Genomic DNA, 24,820 nt, shown 5'->3' on the forward strand with positions numbered 1-24,820 from the left:
TAGCAACGAAAAAGAAGAACAGGCCACCATCACCACAAAAACACACACACACATATGTATGTATATGTGAGACTAGAGAGAGACATACCTGGGTTCTGTACATATCGGAGAGAGAGACGATCGGAGAGACAGAGAGAGACAATCGGAGAGACAGAGAGAGATGATCGTAGAGTGAGGACCAGTGGACCAGTGGCCGCCGCTGCTTCTTTTTTCTTCATCGTTTTCTTCATCGTTTCTCTCTCTCTCTCTCTCTCTCTCTCTCTCTCTCTCATACGGAGTAAACGATAAGAACGAGAGGAAAAAAGAAAAATGATTTGGTGTATTGGAACACAGGATAAATAAAAATGAACGGTTGGATGGAAACATATAGATGACTGGAAAAAATTGAAAAAGTTTTTTAAACTAAATAAAATTCTAAGTTTTTTTTTAATAATGTGTACATAAATTTTATATTTTAAAAAATTGTGATATTATTTAATTTATTGGTATAGTAAATTATTATAACTTAGAATTGTCGAAAAATCATTAAATACATTAACTTTTGCAATTATATAATTAATGTTAGGCATAATAAAGTTTGGAACTGCATAAGGGCAAAAGAGTCATTTGATAGTTTTTTACATCATCTACACTTCCTTCTAATACATCATCCAAACCATCTATTTTTTAATACCCTCTCTATAAATGTCACATCACTCCTTTCTTAACTAATTTCCCTTAGTATCTTATCACCCCTTCATAAATAATACACCTCAAATACATACCGCATCCAATCGGCCCAGTGTAATCACCGAAACAAAACCTTGGTGCCTCCGCCTGGGAACAAAATCATCAATTATTCAACCAGCTGATACCCACCTAACCCTTGAATTTCTCCTTGTCTCCCTCCTCTCTCTCTCTCTCGCAATAATCGCGTTTATCCCCCTAAAACCATGGGCAAAAACAAAAAGGTGAAATGGGGCTGGACCACCGCCCTCCTCGGAGCAGCATCCGCCACCGCCGCGGCGGCGATAATCACGGCCAGGCCAAGAGACCCAACTTTCCACCTAATCTCCATTAGTCTCAACTCCCTCAAGCTCAACTTTCCAGTCCCCGTCCTCGACGCCGAGCTAATCCTGACCGTCCACGTCACCAACCCCAACATCGTCACCGTCCACTACTCCTCCACCGAGATGTCCATCTTCTACGCCGGCTCCCTCCTCGGCTCCGCCCACATCGACGCCGGCTCCCAGCTGCCCAAGTCCTGTCGGCACCTCCGGCTCCCGGCACGGCTCAGCGGCCTCGAGCTGGCCCACCACGCAGCGAAGTTCGCCGCCGACGTCGGGCGGCGGGAGATGGTTCTGGACGCGGAGGTGGATATTGAGGGGGCGGCGAAGGTGTTGTGGTGGGACCACAAGTTCAGGGTCCACGTGGATAGCCATGTGGTCGTCGATCCTGTGTTTCTCGATGTGGTTGATCAGGAAAACAAGGCGGAGGTGGAAGTGATCGTGGGTTAAGAAGAATGTACTCGTACTCCTATAATGGCTAATACTGCATGGTTTCTAGTGTGAACCGGAGTGTAATTTGTGTGGACTCGTTATAACTTTTTTTTATCGGGAAAGAAAACTCAAGTTACATTGGACTCGATATAACTTGACACAGATCATCTTTTCTCCTTCATTTATGAATGGATTGTCACCTCAGGGCGACATTTAAACGGCTGTTGTTTGTGAGAAATCATATTCTTTGTCGAGATGGTTTGTCTCATCTGCTTTTCCAGTGGACACATGAGTTTGAGCCACACGGAGCGTGCGACTAGTGTTCAGGGCTATGAATAGCTTTTGGACCTATCTTTCCAGTGGGCACATGAGTTTGAGCCATACGGAGGGTGCAACTGGTGTCCAGAGCTATGAATAGCTTCTGGATCATTGTGTGCTAACATACTAATTACTAACACCTCGATCTCACTGATGTATAAAGGTGAAAAAAAAAAACCAGCTGTTGGTTGCACATATCGCGTGGTTTTTTTTATAGCAAAAGATCATCTCAGTTATATTCAAACGAAAACAAAATATAACAACAATAAAAATAACAAAACAGAACAATAACACATCGCGTGGTTATGCACGCTCACTGTTCTATGAAATGTGTCACTGTAGTTGCGTTGGTTCACTTTTTTTTTTTTTCAAAATAACATGGAAAATCCAAGCTGCCAAAAATGAAGCAAATTAGATCAAGTCCATCTTTGTGACAAATTTCATGTCAAAGTTAAAATTTGGCATAAGAATGGCAAAATCTTCACCACCAAAGTGGCGAATCCAATCTAAAATTTTGGCAATATCGCCTGACGTGGTGTTTTCCGACGTCGTGATTTTGGTGAACCCCAAGTGCAAGTAAGGTTGTAAATGAACCAAGCAGCTCGCGAGCTCGGCTTGGCTCATTTAGTAAATAAGCCGAGCTCGAAATCGAGTTTTTTGCTCTTTACTAAACAGGCTATGTGAAACTCTGCTTGTTCGACAAAAGCTTGGCTTGTTAAGAGAGGCTCGGCTCGATTAAAGAGGCTCGTATAGTAAATGACTAAGCTCGGCTCATTAAGGGCTCGACTCGTTAAGGCTCAAGCTGAGCTCGGCTCGTTTACACCCCTAGGTACAAGTTAGAATTTGACACCAATGTGGTGGCAACCAACACCCATCCAATGTCTAAGTTATATTTGTAAAAAATGTATGTAAAGCTCTAGTAAATTGATGGTACTAGAATTGTGTATCTACCCCTGGCGAAACTTTTGCATATACCGGGGATAGGAGGGTGGTTGTGTCCCTCTGCAATTCATTTTCAATTTTTCGGCCATTTTTCGAAGACAATATGATAATCGGCTTCGTTCATTTTGTTGAGCTCAACAATAACACTAATCTTGTCAAAAATAATGTTCATCGGATTTCAGTAGATACATGATCGACACACGTGAAAAATGAAGAAAAACAAAAATTGGGTTTCTAATTCAGTGTGTTTTTTGGATCCAGTTTTTATTTTTTTAAAATTTTTATGTGTGTCGATCATGTATTTACTAAAATCCGATGAACATGAACAATGACGGAACTGTGTATGGGCATATGGGGGCCACGGCCCCCGCGTTGTTTTGGTTTTTTTTTAATTTTAATTTCAATATTAATACTGTATTAGTTTTTTTAATTTGTTAAAAATACCTAAATATTGTATTTTGTATTGAGTATTATCCAGACATTTAAATACTTTAAGAATGTAATCATTTTGGGTCTCAAAATTCAATTTCTCTCTCTGCACATTGTCTGCCATAAGTTTTTCTTTAATTATTAATTTCATTTCTCTTTCTATCTCTTTTTTTTCCTCGGAAATTTCTCTTTTTATCTCACTCCATTTATTATCCAAAAAAACATCTCTCAAAATCTAAACCAAACAAACTATTATATTTTTTGAACCTTGAAATTTTTAAATTTTTGTTTCCATAGTTCGACCCCCGCGTTTATAAAATTCTGCTTTCGTCTCTGAACATGATGCCCCACCGGCCTCTGAAATGCAATTCCCCCTACATAGAACAGATTGAACGGTAGTTATGTCGTACTACTTTAATGTACGTAGTTAATTAGGCTCGGCATTTCTAGGTGCACAAACATCCACATGACATGTAGATTCCGTTGCCTATTACGTGTTTCTGTGCTGGGATTTTGTCAGTAGTGTACAACGGGAAAAATTTTTAGCTGTTACAGCGTACCCAAATACAAATACTATCATTAGACAGATAAACTAAGACTCCGTTTGTTTGAGCGTAATTTTTCGAAGTTTGGTTATGTAAAAAATAGAAAAATATTTTACATGTAAAACATTTTTCATTAATTGGATGAAAATAACTTATCTTTAAATCTTTCGGAAGTTATTTTCCGAAATGAACCCGATACTTTCTACTACAATTCTCACTAGTCAGTTTCTTCGATCATCAGTACTGACCCATGTTCAATTCCAATATTTTCAGATCTTTCCACTGTTTAAACCCCCCCCCCCCCCCCCCCCCCCCCCCTTTCTCTCTTTACACTATTTTGTCGATTTCTGAAAATATTTTTCAAATGCCAACCAAGTACCAAAAAAATAAAAATTTAAAATTTATTTTCTGAAAAAACATTTTACATATAAAATGTTTACATGGAAAACAAATGGGGCCTTTAGAAAAAAATAAATAAATCATAACCCGCCTTGTTTTGTTTGGTTAAGGCCAGATCTGAATGGCCCAATTCGGAGCCCAACTCGACCACATCGGAGCCCAAACTCAAAACCCGTCTCACAAGTTTCAGCAGGCCAGATTTGGTTTGAACCTATCGCACCGTTGCATCCGGTCCGCAGAATCAACCCGTTTCTTCAATCCGACGGCTATTAGCTTTCCCTCTCTCAACACGAGAATTGATCATCCTTTTAAAACCCCCAAAACCCTGCAAACGAAGCAAAACATCTCTTTCTACAACATTCTCTCTCTCTCTCTCTCTAACTACGACCTCCAATTGCTTGGTAATCAAGTTCACTCAAATACAAGATTAATTCCGCTTATACACATAGAAACATGTTTTATTGCTATTTGTTTTCGTATCGATCTTACTGTTCTCTGTGTTCGGTTTGGTTGAGCAAGTAGATCCGTTGGTAAAATGATCTTATTCTGATTTATCACCATGTTGTTCTTGTTATTATGGAGTATTTTACCAGTATATTGCGATTATCAGTAATTCATAGAATGTCCGTAAAATGTGCTTATTCAAACTGGTAATGTTTTCTCTTGTGCCTATATTTTGTATCTGTATCAGTTGATTTCTTTTAGTAGATGGACCTATTTTGCGTTACATTACGTGTATTTCTGTATTCATATTTGTGTGTGTGTCTGATAGCTGTATCAATATTTGTGTGTGTGTGTTTGAGGGGTTTTGTGCGTGTCTTCAAACTTAGATGAACCTACATGTGATTGATGAACCTACATGTGATTTTACTGCTTTTCCTGGGAAGGTTTGCTTGTTGGACTCCAAAAATAACCACCCTCGAAGTTTTTACCATGGTTTTAGAGCTGAAACCTGCAAAACAATACGATGTTGGAATTCTAGAAATCAAATGCGACAACATGAAAGCTTGGACCATAATAGTACTCATTCCTAAAATTTCCTTTCCTTGGCCATTTGAAAGGAGCATGTATGAAAGAAAATTAGGGAGGACAAAGTGACATAGAGAGCTAGATGTTCTTAATGGTACCCCTTGTGGAATTCATCTGACTATTCGTTCAGGATCTTTTTCCATTTGGATCTGAAATGGGATTGGATATCACAGTTTTCTGGTCCCCAGTGGCACTGAAATTGGATTGAATTTTACAATTTTCTGGTATTCGAATTTGATTGTTCACTATATAGCTTCCACCAAGAACCTTGATCTAAGGGGTAATGGAATTTCCAATATTTGACGGATTGTGTATGAGCTATGGATGATACAAGAGACCTTGTTAAAATGCTTCCCTACTGTTTTCAGTAGCCTGGTTCTTGGACGAAACCGCTGCTCTTATGTAACTAGATACTTAGTATTCATGTTTGTTCTGTGATATCAAGGTGTGAGAAAGGAATGTTGTCAGCCAATTCGGGTCAATGTTCTAAAAGTCGCTCGGCGCTAGTCGGGCGGTCAGCCACCTTCGAGCGATTAATCGGATTAGTCGACGATTAATCGGTGCATATTAATTAGTAATCGGCGATTAATCGTTAATCGGACCTAATCGGATAGGCCCTGCCAGCTATTAATCGGTGATTAATTGCCGATTAATTCCTTGTTTTAGAACACTGATTCGGGTAGCTTTTGATCGACATACCTCTAGATATTCATAATTTTTCTTTTTACAGCAAAATAACTGTATCTGATTCCTAGCTGCAATGGCGACAAGGCTTGCTGCAAGATATGTACCCCGTAGGCTCATGAGCAAAGGTAAAGTTCTTGGTGAGGAGGAAAAGGCTGCAGAGAATGTCTACATTAAGGTCTGCTTTCTCTCTGTTCATATGCTAGTTTATTGTAATTTTGCGATGTGCGTCTTGTTTTATCTTTGCGAGCTGGTTATATTGCTATCTTATATAGAGGGACAGGAAATCCCATGGAAGTATTTGTTTCTTGTGATTTCACACGCGGAATTTGTAAGCTTCAGCATGCAATAATTTATTTTCCAGAGAGTACCTAACTAATTTCTTCAAGCAATTTGCTGTTGATATTTGCAATTGCTTGATTGTATGTCACCGCCATGAGTTTTCGTCTATGTTTCCCAGACTAGTTGCATCTTTTCATGCGAGTGTGAACATTAGTACTGGCTTTGTTCGGTTCTCAACTTAGTTTTAGTTTTGTTTTCAATCATTACCCTACTTCTTTCTCCAATCATTACCCTATTTCTCCAATTATTACTTTCACATCTCTTTCTATCTCTCTCCAATCATTACCCCTATCTTCAATCATTACTGTATTTCTCTCTCTACCCACTACCAAAACTAAACTAAACTAAACTCTCAACCAAACACTACCAGTATACTCAACTTTCTCCATGCTAGGGGTTGTGAATTTGGGGAAAAGGACCAGATGTCTCATATAATTTAGCTGCATTTATGAAGCATGGACATTATGTGTTTCCATACTATTATGAATAAGGAACAAACCTAAGTCACGGCTGTGAATTTGTGGTGGATTGGGGTATAGTTTTCCTATGAACGATAGATGCAAGTGGCTTTTCATTGGTGGTTTTCCTTCACATATCTGTGATTTTAACCAGCATTCTGCCCTCAACTTTGAGATGGATATCCATATTAAGGGAAGTATATCTGCTTATTACGTGTTTTGTCCAATATTTTGTGATGTCTTCTAAAACTATGTGTTCTTTTGCAGAAAATCGAGCAAGAGAAGATGGAGAAGCTTGCTCGCAAGGTACGATCAAGAGTACTTAGAAAGACTCTAACTGAAGAAAAATAAGTTAGTAGTTTATTCATCTGGTTGGCCTTTCCTGACATGGACTGATGGACCTTAGATGCTACTTAGTATTCTATACTGATATTTTTGTCGAACTAGCACTCAATTACTTTATTCTTTAAATGCTAAGGTTTCCTTCAATATTACACTTCCCATACAAGATAAAATAGCTCTGCAGATTTACTTGGGCAAGATAAAATAGCTCTGCAGATTTGCTTAGACAAGTGCATGTGGACCACGTAAAAGTACAAGTATTAGTTGTTAGTTGTTACATACTGAGTTTCCTAGAATCTTTCACCACTAACTGCTATAACAAGTGAACGACTGGTGCTGAATACAAGTATTACTTGTTATACATCTCTATGTGTTCAAGTATCTAATAGCAACTTATGGACCGAACACTCGAACAGTTATATTTATATTGTTGTTGGCTTTGGTCGCCTAGGTTTTCCAGCTTTGCAACAGTTCATGATGCCTAGTTCTCCTTTTTCTGATTTTCTTCTCCCACATAGTTTGCTTGGGGTTGTTGCGATGCACCGCTTGTTTTGATATGGTGGAATACTAGTTGTTAGTATTATTTAGTCAAATTCAGTTTGACCCTATATAATACAAATCTAGTGGCCAATGTCATATTGGGAATCGTATGCTTCATGAATCATGACTTAAGATGCTATTCATGCGGTTTTTTTGTTTGACTTTTTCAAAAATGTTAGATCTCCTCTTTTTACAGGTTTTTCCTTCTTTAAATAACCATTGAAGACATTTTGAGGTGTTTAAGCTTGTATCTAGTAGTCCCGCTTTCCCCTACTTTTACTATAGGTGTTCTATAACACTCCTTTTAAGTGACCAAAAAGACATTTTTTCATTCATTTACATAATCAAAAATAAAAAAAGTTTGTCTTTTCACAAAGCCCAACATGCAAAGAGATCTTTTAGGTTTTTGATAATGATCTTGAATGGTTCTTTCCTTTACTTTTCAGTTAGCTAATTGTTTTCTTGCAAGTAGATTAATTCACAGTCACATGTAATTCACATTGCTCCAACACATCTTTTGACATGAAGGAAAGCCCTCCTACTCAGCAACATGTCAGTTGTCTCTGCTCACAGCCATTTTAATGTTAATATATATCTGACCATCCAGATCTACAATTAGGTCTTACATTTTTTGTTTTCTTACCTGTTTTAGATAGTGTTACCGCATGTTGTGATGCACGATTGGATTCAAAATTCTCATATTGATATGATAACTTGTGGGTTAAACGGTATCAGGGGCCTAAACCAGAGGATAAACCACCGACGGCAAATGATGTTAAGACCAAGGCAACTGATGTTAAGACTAGCGATCCAGCTTCCTCAACATCTGGGGTATCAACCGACAAGTACAGAAACTTTGCAGTTGCAGCTGCCTTGGTGACTGGCTTGGGTTCTCTGGGCTGGTACCTCTCATCCAGGAAGAAGAAGACCGAAGAAGTGCATAACTAATGTTGAAACTGCTTTGGATAATCTGACTTTTGTGGTGCCTGAAATGGTTGCTTCCATATCATGGCTTCCTTATGGTAGTTACAAATAAGTAAATAGCATATGTTGGAGACAGTGACACTGTCTTTCTCCCTCAATTACATCATCTGGTTTTAGCTGGAGATCAGATAGTTTTTTTTTAGTTTATCCACTGTTCTATCGGAGTTGAACCAATCTGTTTTGATCCGGGTTACAATTTATGCTCGATAGATAGAATTCTCTCCCCCTCTCTCTCTCTGTGGCTTGGGTAAACTTCTAATTTGGTGTTGATGAGATCAAATTATTAATTGAAAAACAAAAAACTTAGAACATATTTTAGCCATGGTTCGTGCCTGAAATAAACCATGCAAACAGCCGATGAATTTTATTACAACTACTTCTTTGTGTTTGACGAAGTATTGTGATCTTAAATCATTTTTTTGGACTCTCAACCAACGAAAATATTCTTATACTGTAGTAGTAGTAGTAGTAGTAGTACTACTTTGGTTGGTACTAAAGGTTGGACCTAGGTAGATTTTGGTAAAAACCAGAATTAGAACAAAAATACTACAGTAATTGGTTCGTCACGATAAACTTTAAACGAGGCTCGTTTAATTGATTGATATACACAAGTGGGGATTCGACCTACCTTCCCCGGTCTCCTCCTACTGCCTCTACTGGAGAGAGAGAGAGAGAGAGAGAGAGAGAATGGAGGGAAGGAGAGTAGTGGTCTCAGCCCTGCAATTCGCTTGCACCGACGACGTCTCCACTAATGTCAACACCGCCGAAAGGTCTCTCCTCCTTCTCCCTCCTATTTGTATACTGGTCATGTCAAAATTCTAGGTCACGAAACTCAGAAAAAATAAAAAAGCAGCACTAGTTTCCCTTTCCTTCACCATTTATCTCCGATTCTAAGTAGGGTTTGCGTACAACGAAATACTTTCACTCGTTCTGTAATTTGCTGACATCGATTCCAACAAATTCTAAGTGATCTTTTTTCGGTGCAGGCTGGTTAGAGCTGCCCATGGAAAGGGTGCCAACATCATTCTTATTCAGGTAACTGATATTTTTCATTTCAATCGATATGTGTAGCTCTGTTTAATTTGTTAGGCTCTATTCGGATCATGGATTACTAGTTGAGTAAAGGCTTCATTTTTATTTTGCACGGCAAGTAAAAGCTTCATTTGGTATTAGGAAAATGCTAACCTGTGTGCAAAGGGAGGAGGATAATAGGTAAAATGTGTATTGATATCCGAGGAAATGTGTATAGATATTTGTGGGAAAATACTAATATCCGTGACATGTATATTGATAGTTGAATTTGTTTGGAATTATTGGCATATTATCCTCCGCCTAGTGGGCGGGGGTTTAGCAAGATGGTTGTTTACTTGAATTTAAGATTGGTCAAGATTTGAGCAAGGGATGGACATGCCCTATCGGAGAGAATAAGCCATAGTTATTCTTTTTCATTGGTATATCTATCCACAAATCCACGATCAAAACATGGCCTTTATGTTGCTTTCTGTTCTTGACGACAATTTCTTCAATAGGTGCAATGTTGTGCTGAATTTATCCTTGCGCTATTTGATGGCTTTTTAGTTTATTTGTTTATAAGAAGCTTACATATTATTCAACTCACATTTTGATCTCAATGCAGAAATCCCTTGACCCTCTTCTCTATTTTAACTGTCAGAATTTTTAAACTGCAAGTTATTGATTCATATTTGTGGAATTGAAGACCTTTGAAACCAATACGAAGAGAATTTCAGAATATTCAGTTTCTTTACTCTTTTCTTCAGTCCATGTAACTCATAAGCCCCTATTACTTGATCACTTCAATTATAACAGCATCGTAGATCCTACTAGTTGCGTTGAGAGATGTTAGCACCTGTTATATTTGGTTGGTCAAAAGAATTGACAAAATATAAGAGTCTGAGGAAATTAGAATTCACAAATTGAATGATGTGCTTTTGTCTTTTGATGGACCACAAAGTAAAGAATGATAACTGCAAATCTTGACCACTGGCTACTATGAAATACTTACTCATTTCTCATGGCTGGGGCAAGCTTATTGGTTGATGGTTTCTCTTGGTTATAGGGTTATGAGCCAATTATTCAGGCCGTAACATAGTCATAGAGAGCATTACTCTTCTAAGTTTTAACCTGAAACTCCAAACACTAGATGGTCCAGTTGGTATTGTGTAAATTAAGTTTCCTTTGGCATTTTTGTGTCTTTACCTTGGAAAGAGTTGTAATGAGAGTTTATTGCAAACAGTTTACGTGCATAATGATGTAGTTATGAACTCATGAGTCATGGCATGCCTTTGTAGATCTCTCTCTCTCTCTCTCTCTCTCTCTCTCTCTCACACACACACACACACACACATACACACACACACACAAAATTTTACGCTTTGATTCCAATAGTCTTGTGGACCAGTGGTTTTCTACGTCTTTCTTCAGTTGACTGATCGCTAAACTCCCTTGTTTCTGTATCTTATTTCTTTGGAGATTCTGAGTCTATATCATCTGAAGTTCATTTTCATTTCCATGTGGGTGCATGCAGGAACTATTTGAAGGTTATTACTTCTGTCAAGCACAAAGGGAGGATTTCTTTCAGCGAGCCAAGCCTTATAAGGGCCACCCCACGATTCTAAGGTAGATAACTAAGGTTGTGGTCAGTTATAAACTGTGGTCAGCTGATTGAATGATTTATGCTATTGAGGCCCTTGCTATTATTGCCATATAATAAAACAACACTTCCATCTGGCATGCTATGTAGGATGCAAAAGCTTGCAAAAGAGTTGGGGGTAGTTATACCAGTTAGCTTTTTTGAAGAGGCAAACAATGCTCATTACAATTCAATAGCCATAATTGATGCTGATGGGGCAGATCTTGGACTCTATAGGAAGTCCCATATTCCAGATGGACCAGGTTTGTGGACGACCAACTAACCTTGAAGCTTCTAAGTTGGTGATTTCATTTTTTCGCTGAAATGAATAGTTCCTTTTGTCAGGCTACCAGGAAAAGTTCTACTTTAATCCAGGAGACACTGGCTTTAAGGTGGCTGTTTAATATAGTTGAAACATAGTGGTATTTACAAAGTTTGATGATGGCTTGTGTCCTAATGGAACTTCTTTTTGCGGTTATGGTTTTTGTATACAGGTTTTCCATACTAAATTTGCAAAAATTGGAGTTGGTAAGAAATTTTTTCCTTTTCCATTCATTGTTTTGGCTCTCTGTTTGTTCAATAGTTTGTGGTAATTTATATGTGCTTGTAAACTTTTTCAGATACGGCTTTTAAGTATGTTCTCAAATATGAGAAGCTAAAAAAGTAGTAGATCTCTAATCGACTTTTGCGTAGTGTTTGTCAGCAATTTGCTGGGATCAGTGGTTTCCAGAGGCAGCTCGAGCTATGGTACTCCAAGGTGCAGAAATATTATTTTACCCAACTGCTATTGGTTCTGAACCTCAAGATACTGGACTTGATTCTTGTGATCACTGGAAGCGAGTCATGCAAGGGCATGCCGGAGCCAATTTGGTTAGTTCCATATTCTGGCAAGTCAATACTTATTAGGCTAGGATATGTGCATCTTCATCCTGTCTGCTTACTCTTTCTAGTTCCTATGAAGAGTTGCTGAGTACCCTTATTTACTTTGTAGCTTACCTCCCTAGACGTGATCGAAATTACTTCCTCCCTATACTTTGTCTTTCAAGAAGGAATACCAATTTGGGACATCTAAATGGAAAGATTGACCACGGGACCAGTAATATTGGTCTTTTTCCTAATTGTTACTATGTTATGGCCGAAAGTATTGCTTTGACATTTCCATTATACGTTATTGCATCATGAAATGCTACCCACTCACACAGGACCAATCAATTTGGATAAATTCAGGTACCTCTAGTCGCTTCAAACCGCGTTGGTAAAGAGATAATCGAGACTGAGCATGGAAAGAGTGAGATCACATTCTATGGGAACTCTTTTATAGCAGGTAAATATTCAACAGTTTCCACCTTTTTTATTTGCGCCAATTTTAGAGGTGAAAGTATGATATTGCTGTATTTGAGGGTTTTATAGTTGATCGATGGTTGAACACTTGTAACTTGCTGAACAGGACCCACTGGAGAAATCATTGAAACTGCTGATGATAAAGAGGAAGCTGTTCTCGTAACCCATTTTGATCTCGACATGATAAAGTCCAAAAGACACAGTTGGGGAGTATTTCGAGATCGGCGTCCTGATTTATACAAGGTGCTTCTGACATTAGATGGCAGCAACCCCCAACTCTGAACTTAACACATGTTACTGTTATCCTATTTTAGTTACTTGTTGTATGCTCAATATCCAAGATTTTATTCTGCCGTCTCTGTGGCATGCGTGTGCCCACACTTTTCTTTAGCTTTCTTTCTCCCTCATATTTTGACACTCTTCTTCTTGTTTTTTTGGTACTTCGGAATATTAGACACTCATGTTGTTGCTCAGCTGGTTTGGGAGATATGGCAGACACATATAGAACTTGACCATTTCGCTGGCACTTGAACCGAATAAATACGAGAATTACTGTGTTCGGATCTTCGATACAATGTGGCAAATCATGTTTATATGGGTGTCACAGAAAGTTGTTCCGGTGCTTTTCCTTGATTGAATCACATAAATTACACCAAGCTGTATTTTGGTTCTTGGTTGATCCTTGCACACATGCTGCCTAAGATGATCTTTCAAAGACCTGGGACTCGTATTTCGCCACGTGTCGTGGTAGTTGTCATTGTGCATAATATCTGCATGATTTTGGTGAAAGAATGTAATAAATGAAGTATCTGTTGTCGTTCTGTCCCATGGCCTTTCCATTGAGTGACCCCAGTCCTTGCATCTGTTGTTGGGTTCATGGTAGTATTTAGTGAGAGATACTTCTAGACCCCTTTTTTTTTTTTGGTCCAAATTACTTACAAGGACCACGCATATGTGGAGGTCGGGATGTCACTACATGTGGCTAACCAAAGTCAAAACTTGGGTGGGATTTCGAGGTCACATGTCATGGGAGACCAAATTCACTCAGATTTCTATGCTGAGTTGTCATCTAGAAGGTTGCCATGGTGTTGGATTGCGCAGCATGATTTTTTTTGTATTTGCATTATTGAATATTTCCGCCACCGTATCTGTCCTCAACCTGCTGGAATCTTTCCTCGAAGTTTCTTATTTTATAAGTACTAATTTTTTATTTTATGAGACAGATCATTCTTTTATAATATATTATTTTTAATTTAAAATTAAGTACGTTATTATTTTTTCTTAGCGGAACGGAGCCCAGTTTCACAATTTTACCCTATTTTCCAGCCTTCAGCTTGAAAAAACAATTTTCTCTCCTTCATTTCCGCAAGTTTCTTGAGGATTTGGACTTAAGCAATGCCATAAACACACTTTCAAAACACAATTCTTGACACAATTGTGTTCGGAATTGTTAGATGCACATAGAATCACATACATCTAATAGTACCGGATACAGCTGTGTTCAAACATTACCGTCATTGTCACCAACATCAATAATTTTTTCTGCCTCATGGCCGTTCACGGGGCACTGTCGCACCGTCGTGTGGTAATAGACTTCACATAAATTTGTGATGGTGAAGAATATGAGTGCAATTTTGTTCACCCTCCTTAAAAGAGGGTGAACATTACCCTTATTCCTATTGGTTGAAATAATGTGGATTCCACCACAAAGTGATGTCATACTTACCATACAATACACTTTTTTGTAATCATGACATCACTTTGTGGTAGGATACACATTATTCCAACCAATAAAAAAAAGAGTAATGTTCAACCCTCTTAAGTGAAGTGTGAACAAAACTAACTCGAAGAGTATTGGGGCACCACCTGAGACCACTAAATAACTCTCTCGGACGAAGTCGATAGTTTAAGCAATGAAAAACAAGGTATCCGAGGCATTTTGTCTTAAAATCAGACCGCTGCTTGGCTGTCGTTATCTGGATTGATTTTGCGGAGAACAGTCGGAAATTATTCGTAGGAAATAAAATGCTCGTTGTTTTCATATTGTTACGAACTCAAGGGCGAAAATTGTTTTCAATAGGCTCAAGTCCCGTTCTGCTAAAAGAAATAAATACTTATTTTTGAATTAAAAATGATGTATTATGAGAGAATGATTTTTCTCGTAAAACGAAAAATAAATACTTATAAAATAAGAACTTTAGCTGAACGGAAACAATTATATAATGTTTTTCCAAATTGTTACGGAGTATTTTGTTGAAATAATCAGGAAACAAGTTTCTAAAACCATAAACCAAATACGGAGTAGTTTTCGAAAAGTGTTCCCTCATCCCCAAACATGTTTGTCTACCTTTCACCCTTTCCAGTAAGTTAAATTAGACATTCCAAAAGCAAACACTTCGCTGAAAAAATTTGACAAAAGTTTAGGAACTGCATCAAGAACATAAAGTCCGACCCAAAATAAAAAAAAAAAAGAAGAAGAAGAAGAAGAAGACAAAATCAGATGCATCCTCTTATCCATTTTTCTTATTTGCACCTTTTCATGGATATGAGACCATAAACCTAACCTTTGGAACACAAAAAAGAAATCAAATTCAAACCTTGATCTTTACCCTTGAACCCTTCCCTACCTATCAACAGTCCCCACCTCCATCGTTATTAAGCTTCAAATTCTTGCCATCGCCATTTTCTCCTTCCTTTTCACTTCTTACATCAATGTCATTATCACAATCATCATCACCATTATTTTCTTCATCTTCGTCTTCATCATCTTCTTCTTCTTCTTCGTCCTCGTATATTTCCTCATCTGACATACAAAGCTGCAGCTTCAATCTACCATTCTCTCTCTTGGCACGTAGGAATTCTTGAGTTGGCATTCTTATTTCCTTCAACACAAACCTTCCCTCGTTCCGGTATGACTTGAAGCACACCCACGGCTTTCCACCCTTCCCAATGCTAGAGATTGGCGGAGGAAAGGTTCTTCCAGTTGACCTTGATCTCCTTAATTCCCCTGTTGTATGCCTTGTAATTCTTATCTTGTTTTGCCAATCAGAACCCATTTCGTCGTTCAAATCCTCGACTTCGTCTGAGCTTTCGAATCCGAGACCCTCCGTGCAATGTTGTAGGCTTTCTGAATTCATAGACGAGAAACTATCACTGTGTTTATGAGAACCCATATATTGTGTTCTTGAAAAATAATCTGGTGACTTTCTGTTGTCATTTTTCTCAAAAGCAGGTTGCGGGTTTTGATGTATCTGTGATAATGATGAGGACGAGGACGAGGAGGAGAGAGGAAGAGGGGATTCTTGATTATCTTTGAAATGTAATTCGCCAAAGATTTCGGTGAAGGAGGAAGCTTCGCTGGGTCTGGGGGACTTAATCTGATTCCATGGAGATAGGGACTCGAGGAGGGTTGGGTTTTCAGGCAATGGCTTCTTGAAGATGTGTTGAAGGCTTCCACAGGCAGCCATGGTTTGGCTCTCTGATGCTCTGTTTTCTCCTTTTGTTTTCTTTGTTGGTGCCCTGTTGGGTGGTGATGATTACAGAATAGGGATTAAATATGGGTGGAGAGAGAGAGAGAGAGAGAGAGATGCACGAGATGAGCATGGGTTGTGGGTGAAGTCAAGTCAAAGGGAAGTTGAGATTTATTAGGGATGCTGTTCTGTTTTGTTGGGTTAGCCAGCCCTCCCTCATCAGTACTTGAGGGAGTGGAATAAGGATGGGTGGTTGTGGTTGTGGTTGTGGTTGTGGTTTTGGAGCCATTTGGTGGTCTTAATTTTGTGTGGATTGTGAATGTGTATAAGCATATGTATAGCCTATATTTGGTCTTTTTGGCAAAGACCCAGACTTAAAATTTTAACTGCAAGAGATCAAAGGTTCAAAATTCGAACACGCCTTAAGCATAACGCACTGAGGCCCTGCCCTGGTAGCAAATGAAAAACGGTTCAAGTAGTTGATTGTTTAAATTTGGTTTAATTATGGTTATTTTGAGTGTCTTGAAATCAAGATTGACTCGAGCTGATCTGATCTTGAACAAGTTTAACATATAACCACCGATAAACCAAACTCGCCATGAAGTGGCTATATGCCTACATCCATGTAGGCCTAGGAGCCAAATTTGCAGCAGCTCCAAAAACATTACTATAAAGTCAAAAAAAATTACGCTTAGTTCCTTGACAAGATGAGTCAATCTCATACGAGCTTTGCACCGGACTAAGCACAGAGTCCAAAGAATAACTTGATTAGCACAGAGGCTTTGAAAGCCTTCGGTTTTCTGATCTCCAACTGGACGTGATACCAGCTCCTCTCAGCTCTTTTCATCTCCAGATATGGTGATCTAATCCTTTTTTTTTTCCATAGCCTAATACTGCGGCCTCTAGTGGCAACATCACTCAACCATTCTAGGGGGGGGAAAGGCAGAAAAGAAAAACAAATAAAGAGACGGGCATTGTCACATCAAACACATTCGATTTGCTTAAAAATAGTGAGCACCAAAGAGGTCCCAAACATCCTAATCCGTAAAACATCTTCAGACTGCAATAGCAAGTTTCAAACCTCACCAAATACCCTTTCCCTACACTGATTCAGACTGATACGATACACATTCAGTAGAGATCAGTCTCCTTGTGAGTCTGAATAACGCAATCTGAGGTAGGGTATGCAATGCAAGTGAGCAAATAACCCTGCTTCATTTGGTTGTCATCAAGGAATGACCCGTCGGACTGATCCACTGAGCCTGACACCAATTGGCCCGCGCAGGTGGAGCAAGCGCCTGCCCTGCACGAATATGGCAGCTCAATGCCAGCGTTTTCCGCGGAGTCCAATACATAAGCGTCGTCGGGGGCTTCAAACTCGTGCTTTTCACCTTCTGGGGTAATTAGCTTGATCTTGTACATTGCATGTGTTCTGAAACCGGAAGAAGATTTCAAACCCAAGGATTTGTTGGAGTCGCACTTTAGGAGTGCTAGAGATGATGGGGTCTTGACAAAGGCATTGGAACATCGGGGACGGGGTGCAGTTGCAAACATGCACAGAGAGGCGAGTGCCGTGGTTGACATGCTTACCTGCACGAAAGAAGCAAGATTCAGATGGTTAGGAAATGCAATCGTCCAGAAGAAAGAGATGGAAGAAGGTTTTAAGGAAAATGGGGTGAAGTAGACATAAAAATTAAAGAACCAGATAGAAAGCATCATGCATTAGATGAACATAGGATGATGAATCATTCAGCGATTCCGCTTGAATCAAGAATTTGGGTAAGAAAGGAATAGAAACTGTGTAGGATCTAACTGCTCAACGGTTAAATCCTTCAAATTTTCCTTCAATTCATCCAAATCCTTGTTTCAAAATACAGCATTACTGGGCGTTGCATGGAAAAGTCCCAAAATTGGACACTAGAATAAACAAAAATGCAGAAAATGCATTACCTATGGTTATACTTTACCCTTTCAAATGTTCACTATTGTTATAACCTCTGATTGGAGATGGGGTGCTATGTTACACGCACGTGGGTACGTGAATTGGATATGGGTGTTTTTCTAAGGGTCAGACACTTCAAGCCTAAAAATTGAAGATTCGTGGACATGTATCCAAATTTGAATATGGACACAGCCACCTGATTTATAATACTTCTAGTATATTTATATTTGTAGAAACTCAGCCTTACATTAATGGCCCAAGCCATTAAAATAGAGAATGAAGAGTTAAAAAATGGGAGGATTAGTAATGACCCAAGCCCACTTAAATGGCCCAACCACATTCCTCTTCCTCTTCCCTTTCCCGCGTCCGGATTTGGGCAAATCCGATGTGTATCCCACACCCGTATCCGTGTTGTATAGACACGACAGGGATACTTCCCCCAAAATCAGGGACCCACATAACATAGATGGGCAGTAATGGAGCAACACGACAATGGTTCTTCCCCCAAAATCAGGGATCCATTTAACATAGATGGGCTGTAATGGAGCAAAACAAGAGTTTTGTGTCCAGATAATCACAAGTTTCAGAAGCAACCACATTTGTCTAAGTGGAAGAACAGCCTCCGTCATCCCAACATGATAAACTAAATCTATGAAGTGATTCCCATAAGATATAGGCAAGAAAGAAGGTTTCTGCTATTCACAGTAAGAAGCCCTTCAATCGATACTCCAAAGTATTCTAACCAATGGAAGGCTTCACAATAATTAATGCATAAAATTGAATACGTATTGAAGATTCCAAGAGGTTGGAGGTCAATTTCTTTCACTGTCACTGTTGGGAGAACCAAGTGTTCTGCTGAAAATACGAAACAGAAACAATTGCTTAAAATGCCAAGCATTACTATCAAAAAGTGCACTTTCTGACCGACACAGTTTACATAGAGTTTTGTAAACATGAACAGTGAGCTAATGAACTAAATTTTTATTAGGAGTTTAGGATGCTGGCAGCAGGGCTTGCTTAACCGGATACACGGAATTGGGATCCCTGTCGCATGCAAATATTTCTATCGGGAAAGCTTCGCTTATTCAAAGGGCTGATTATTTAGAACCCGTTTTGCTCATAAGAAAGTAAGCGTTGGGAGGAGCGGCAGGGTGATGAGTATATAAATCAATAAAGACCCTAATTATGGACAAAACTTCCAGAAACCCCTTTCATTAACAAGGATCTCAATTTTGATTTTAAGACTTTACAGGAAAGTTCAGGGTCTTAGATTAGTTGATATCAATGGGAAATGGGGAGTCCAGAGTTTCAGAGTACCTGAAGAGAATTTAAAACAGAATAGAGTTTTAGTACCCATCAATCAGCTCTTTTTCTATTCTTCTATTTAATTTTTTCCCCTTTCTAACCTAAAAAAGAAATATCAGCACGTAATAATTGATAGGGTGAAATCAATTTCTCAATGCAGGCGGTAGCTACTGTTCTTTGAAGTTTCAACAAAAAACCAATTTCTCAATGCAGACGGTAGCTACTTTTCTTTGAAGTTTCAACTATATCACTAGTTTATTGGTGAGTTTAAGAGTCATTCAACTCACAATATTCTCTTCTCAACACCAATCCTAGCAAAAGATAAAGATAAGGGATGCTACCTAGCACATAACATGTTGCCTTGTTGATTTTTGTAAGGAAATGGAACTTAACCATCCATTTCTACAACTAAAAGGACACAGCTGTAGGAGCACTGTGAGAAGAAGCAAAGCAAGAAGCTCCCTGCTCTTCAATCTAGGCTCCATCTCATTCCCACTGAGAGCAACGACAAATAAGTTTGTTCCAATCGCTACTTAATCACTAATATCAAAAACATAAATTGATCAGATTATGCATAGCAAACTAAATTTCAAAAGTCAGCTGCAGGAACCTCCTGTATCGGGTGACAAACCCACCTAGGACTTCTTTTTGTGTGGTATGATTAGTTCTAAAACACACTTCTTTACAAGAAAGTCCAGTAACTTAATCTAACGAACAAAGGCAAGTATCCTGAAAGGTCTGATTAACATAGGCTATACTTTGGGGGTATTCAGGTGGATCCCCAATGTGTTCTGTGTCTCAATGATGTTGAGTCATATTCCCATCTTTGCTTTTCCTGCAGCTATGCTTTGCAAGTTTGGTCTTTTATTTTGGAGCGTAATGGGATTAAAATAGTGGCTTGGTTGATTTGTCTGGAGTTCTGTAGTGGGCAAGGCAGTATAGGGTTGGCTCTTCTATGGACTATGCTCATAATGTCTTCAAGTTGTGTTTGGCAGCAACAGCTTACTGGCTGTGGAGGGAGCGTAATGATTGGATTTTTCAGCATCAGGTTTGGGACTCTTCTTCCACATAGGGGATCATCACAAGGGATATTCGTGCTTGTATGTGTTCTTGGAGGGGCGTTAAAGCCTCTACTCAGAACCAATCGTAGGAGGATTTTCCCCCTAATTGTTTTGGGGTTAGTAGCTGTTTTGCTTGTTGTTATGTTTGTAGTTGGTTCGCTTTAATATGATTTTAGTTTACCAAAAAAAAAAAGTTCAAAGAAAATGACATTAAGAAATATTTTTTGGGATACCATTCTTGAAAAGATTGGCGATGGGAGAAGTTAGCCAGAACTTTACAATTCGTTCTAGGTTTTGAATATATCTTAAAAGCACTAAATTCTTGTAAACAAAACAAAACCAGGTGTTTTTCAAACACAACTCAAGCATAAACAGCCAAAAACAGATTTTGAGAGAACAAAAGATGCTAAATTCCTTTAATCCCTCCCCGTCCGACTATCAATAATGTAAATAATATATATATACTAAGCACGCGTACAACGCACTGCACATTCTCCTTTTTCCTTGCTAAAAATTAGAAAATCCCACGAGAATTCCACATCGGCCACTAACATGCAATCTCCCTCTGTTGGTCTTCTACTTAAATCAAAACAAAAACTTCCAAACTTCCCCTCACATTCAAACTTTCTCTTTTAAACCTTGGGGTTTGGTCCAATGGTTGTGCTCGCATGAGGTCTCCGATTCAACTCCGATGGACAGGAGTTTGGCCCTCGTAGTAATCTAACTTATACTAACAACTAACATCCTATTGTCTGGAAAAAAAAAAACACTCTTTTAATAAAATTTTCACATTTAGTATTAAATCGTGCATTGATGAAGGATAAATATAATTAATCCTAATCTTTTTCGCGCTCCCGTACTACGTACGGATACCGCGCTTGTTGATCATAAACAGCGGTGACACCATAATTCTATCCAGAAGTTTCGGCAAGCCAAAAACAAAAGGCAAATAAAATCAACAGAAACTGCTGAAATGCTTCCACCAAATACTAAAAAATTACCAGTCCACCACGAGCAATCGATAGTTTTAAATCATGCACAATTATATGAACACACGCTCACGCTCGTATCAACCAAAAGAATGTTGAACATGAACAGAACAAAACAGCGAAAATGTAATAAAAACAAAAAACCTACAACAGATTGCAGAAAGGCAAGGGCCTTATGTAGATCGCAGAGTGAAAATCTTACAGAGAGTGATGACTGATCGCCGCCGGGGAGTTAGTTAATACGGAGATTGCTACGTAGAGAGAGAGAGAGAGAGAGAGAGAGAGAGAGAGAGAGGAGTTTGGCAACAGTGGAGTGGAGAGTGGACAGGTATTTAAGAGAGAGAAAGAGAGAGAGAGAAGATGCCCTAAATTTAACTACCCGGTGACAAAACCGCCTATAATTTTCCCAGGGGGCGCGGCCGCCCCTTGGTTCTTTCTTTATTCCGGCGACGATTTCAACCCATTTTAAATTAAATGCCCACACGTTTATTGTTTTTCCTTTTCTAGGTTTTTTTTTTTTTAATCCGTCCTTTTCTAGTGTTTATTCCCAGCCCTCAATTATTCCATTCATTCTCTGTCAATGAACAATTGTTTAGTACTCCCTCGGTCCCAATTTAAATATCTCTTACGCTTTTTGGTGCATTTTTAAATCTCAAAAATATATATTTCTACATATTATTTTTTTTAATTTTCTTCCACCAAATTAAAGTACTATTCCCTCCTTCCGTCCCTAAATAAGTATCCAGTGCGCAAACCTAATGCCTTGTTCGGATTTGTATTTGAAAAAAAAATTCAACTCAGAAAAAACTTATTATCTCTATTTTCAATCATTACTCTCATTTTTTTCTCTCCTCTTTCATATCATTATTCTCATTTCTCATTTCTCATTTCTATCTCTCTCCCCTCATTATCTCTATCTTCAATTATTACCTTAATTTCTCTTTCCACTCATTACCCAAAAACCAAATTCAAAATTTTTTAAAACACCATCTAAACAATGTATAAGAGCATCTCCAGTCTTGACCCATTTTAAGACTCAAACTTAAAAATGGAGCAAAAATCACAAAAATCACTCTCCAATCTTTGACCCAAACCCTTCCCCATTTTGGGTTTTACCCATTTTTTTGCCCAAATTTGAGACAACTTTTGCCTTGACCCATTTCTCCAACGGCTAGTTAGAGAGAGAGAGAAAGAGGGAGATGTGTAAAATTTGGGTCTAATGGTTGGAGATGTGTCTACCCAAAATGGATTTTTACCCAAAATTTGACTCAAATTTGAGGAAAAATATTGGTGAAGGATGGAGATGCTCTAAGCCTTTCAAAAGATGCATTTGTTTCATTAATTTTTTTCACAAATCAATAGATAACAATGAGTTTTATTAGATTATGGGAAAAACATAGATTTTTTAACGAAAAATATGCATCTTTTGTAAGGTCTAGATTTGCGCGCTGGACACTTATTTAGGGACGGATGGAGTATTAAAGTACTCAAGCCCTTTAATTTGGTGTAAGAAAATAAAAAATAATATGTAGAAGTATATTTTTTGGGTTTGAAAATTAACAAAAAAAAAACTATAGGGAACATTTAAATTGGGACAGAGGGAATATTAACAATTCTAAACAATTTATTTGGCTTTTGATTTTTAAAAAAAAAAAAAAAACGAGCTCTTGAAGAATTGGCCAAATCGCAAGATACATAACTCGAGAATTGGCCAAATCGCAAGATACATAACTCGGGAAGGAATTCAAACAATTTTTAAGTTGCATAGTTTTCTCCAATTTTTAAAAACAAGTTACATCGTTGGCGTATAACATGTATTTATAATCTGGAGTTTACATCACCAATTATCTTAATACCGTTGTTTAGGTTACGAGAACCTGACCGGGCAAATCAAACCTCGAAATTCTAGAAAGCGGTAGTGGAGCTAAATCAGGCTTCACTAACTCAAAATTTTAGTTTCTTGTAGTTCCATTCCTTCACTACATAGTGAAAAATGCCAGAAAAATTTAACAAAAAGACTGAAAAGTTATGTCCACTTGAGGAAAGTTGGCAATTTCTTGTCATTGTTAGCATTAATTGAACCAATGAAGTTGGTTTACTTGAGCAATGGAAGTTGGTTTTCGTTTTTGGATAGAACACATATTTAAATGCACACGCGAAGTGCCTGCACCACCAAAATACTGTACTAAAACTAAATTGAATAGTACTACAACATTTTTTTCTCACAAGACAAAGAAAGGACAACAAAATTTGGGTGCTGATAAATACAACTGCGAATTTGCTACATGTAACTAATTCATAAGAGGAAATTTTTGGATTCCTCCTTATAAATTGGCTACATCTAGTAAATTCGCAGTTGCATTTAGCTGGGCCCCAAAATTTTGTTTTTTTCTTCCAATACATGTTAGAAGGATGTGATGTAAACCTACAGCCAGCTGGTATGTTTATTGCAAATGTGTGCCATAGTTTGTTTGAGGGCCATTTCTACAAACCGGCGACCTTGTAGTGCAGGAATACTGCAGCCAAGATGAAATTTCATTCATTAAATACCGAGAAGGACGACTCATATCAAGCACTGCACTTCTGTGTGCACATTTTATGTATCCAATTGCATGCGTACAAGTAGCACATGTGCATGCGATCTTATACGGAGTATTTTTTTCGGTACACAGACGGAGCCAGGAATTTCACCACGCAGGGGCTACCGTGCATGCGAGAAAAAAATATAAATACATTAAAATTCAAAATAACATAAATACATAAATCGATTTAACTAATGAGATTGATATTGATGTATGTGTCTTGTTTTTCTTTATTGTTCATCTTTTTTTTTTCATTTATCACAACTGGACGAATTCGGTACATGGGCTTTCATGTTACTTGATTTTACTAGTCAAAAAATAAAGAATTAGACATACCTACAACTTAAATTTCACCAAAATTACTTAAGGTTTTCAAAATCTCTTCTCCTCTGACTCTATTTTTTTCAAAATTGCCTTTGAAGTCTTAATAATTGGGAATGTTTGTGCCCAGAGAGAGAGAGAGAGAGAGAGAGAGAGAGAGATTTGGTATGCCATTGAGATTTTAGGACAAAAAAAAAATAAAACTGTAAAACACTAAACTCATCTAACAAAATGTGAAAGTTTATTACTTGAATATTCACAATATTAACCGTATAGTTTTATTTTTTGTTATATTTTAGCTCTTAGCATTTAGTAATTAATGTTGGTATCCTCATAATTCAAAGGTTACAATTATTTTTGTTTTTCAAAATTCTACACATGGGCGAGCCTATATACTTTCATAAGATATTTTTTTTTACATATAATAGTAGTGTTTCTTTTTCTTCTTGCAGGGGCGACTGCCCCTACTGGCCCCTCTCTAACTCCATCCCAGGGTCTATTGTGCTTTTTTTTTAGGAAACGAAAACTAGTCATATTTAAGAAAGAAAAGAACAAAGGGACACTACCGGTCCAGAAATACAAGAAATAACAAAACAAAACAAAAAAATGAAACCAAAAAGCCGCTCCGCATCGATGTCGAACCTAGAACTCCGCTCACAGAGGTGGGTG

The 24,820-nt window shown here is 38.2% G+C and overlaps 4 protein-coding genes across 6 annotated transcripts; 3 read left to right on the top strand and 1 right to left on the bottom strand.

The window, feature by feature from the left end:
- The first annotated feature begins 825 nt into the window (after positions 1 to 825).
- Positions 826 to 1,626, top strand: LOC131327943 (uncharacterized). Its single transcript, XM_058361081.1, has one exon. The coding sequence runs from the start codon at positions 933 to 935 to the stop codon at positions 1,494 to 1,496; it is 564 nt and encodes a 187-aa protein (XP_058217064.1). The 5' UTR covers positions 826 to 932; the 3' UTR covers positions 1,497 to 1,626.
- A 2,761-nt stretch (positions 1,627 to 4,387) lies between these two features.
- LOC131328135 (uncharacterized protein At2g27730, mitochondrial-like) lies at positions 4,388 to 8,715 on the top strand. Its single transcript, XM_058361212.1, has 4 exons — positions 4,388 to 4,512; positions 5,871 to 6,002; positions 6,892 to 6,930; positions 8,242 to 8,715. Exons 2-4 carry the CDS (start codon positions 5,901 to 5,903, stop codon positions 8,452 to 8,454), a joined length of 354 nt encoding a protein of 117 aa, XP_058217195.1. The 5' UTR covers positions 4,388 to 4,512; positions 5,871 to 5,900; the 3' UTR covers positions 8,455 to 8,715.
- A 297-nt stretch (positions 8,716 to 9,012) lies between these two features.
- Positions 9,013 to 13,056, top strand: LOC131328026 (N-carbamoylputrescine amidase). The gene is made up of 9 exons (XM_058361180.1): positions 9,013 to 9,260; positions 9,477 to 9,525; positions 11,036 to 11,127; positions 11,252 to 11,403; positions 11,486 to 11,532; positions 11,635 to 11,668; positions 11,844 to 12,010; positions 12,368 to 12,464; positions 12,588 to 13,056. Exons 1-9 carry the CDS (start codon positions 9,178 to 9,180, stop codon positions 12,761 to 12,763), a joined length of 897 nt encoding a protein of 298 aa, XP_058217163.1. The 5' UTR covers positions 9,013 to 9,177; the 3' UTR covers positions 12,764 to 13,056.
- Positions 13,057 to 16,925: 3,869 nt separating this feature from the next.
- Positions 16,926 to 21,774, bottom strand: LOC131328270 (ferredoxin, root R-B2-like). 3 transcript variants are annotated; one of them, XM_058361264.1, is made up of 2 exons: positions 21,451 to 21,774; positions 16,926 to 17,541 (listed from the first exon to the last, which is right to left on the bottom strand). In XM_058361264.1, exon 2 carries the CDS (start codon positions 17,533 to 17,535, stop codon positions 17,083 to 17,085), a length of 453 nt encoding a protein of 150 aa, XP_058217247.1. In that variant the 5' UTR covers positions 17,536 to 17,541; positions 21,451 to 21,774; the 3' UTR covers positions 16,926 to 17,082. The 3 variants fall into 3 exon arrangements, with proteins under 3 accessions (XP_058217247.1, XP_058217294.1, XP_058217339.1); XM_058361311.1 differs by having other exon boundaries at positions 21,397 to 21,724; XM_058361356.1 differs by lacking the exon at positions 21,451 to 21,774 and adding an exon at positions 19,540 to 19,557.
- Positions 21,775 to 24,820: the final 3,046 nt, after the last annotated feature.

This window comes from Rhododendron vialii, chromosome 1a (genome assembly GCF_030253575.1).
Source record: "Rhododendron vialii isolate Sample 1 chromosome 1a, ASM3025357v1".
Taxonomy (NCBI): Eukaryota; Viridiplantae; Streptophyta; class Magnoliopsida; order Ericales; family Ericaceae; genus Rhododendron; species Rhododendron vialii.

Bases quoted from the DNA above. Each gene is read 5' to 3' on its own strand.
- LOC131327943 (XM_058361081.1), top strand. From the start codon at position 933: ATGGGCAAAAACAAAAAGGTGAAATGGGGCTGGACCACCGCCCTCCTC.
- LOC131328135 (XM_058361212.1), top strand. From the start codon at position 5,901: ATGGCGACAAGGCTTGCTGCAAGATATGTACCCCGTAGGCTCATGAGC. The intron at 6,003-6,891 runs GTCTGCTTTCTC...GTTCTTTTGCAG, and splicing joins CAGAGAATGTCTACATTAAG to AAAATCGAGCAAGAGAAGAT. The intron at 6,931-8,241 runs GTACGATCAAGA...AAACGGTATCAG, and splicing joins TGGAGAAGCTTGCTCGCAAG to GGGCCTAAACCAGAGGATAA.
- LOC131328026 (XM_058361180.1), top strand. From the start codon at position 9,178: ATGGAGGGAAGGAGAGTAGTGGTCTCAGCCCTGCAATTCGCTTGCACC. The intron at 11,533-11,634 runs GTGGCTGTTTAA...TTTTGTATACAG, and splicing joins CAGGAGACACTGGCTTTAAG to GTTTTCCATACTAAATTTGC. The intron at 12,465-12,587 runs GTAAATATTCAA...CTTGCTGAACAG, and splicing joins TGGGAACTCTTTTATAGCAG to GACCCACTGGAGAAATCATT.
- LOC131328270 (XM_058361264.1), bottom strand. From the start codon at position 17,535: ATGTCAACCACGGCACTCGCCTCTCTGTGCATGTTTGCAACTGCACCC.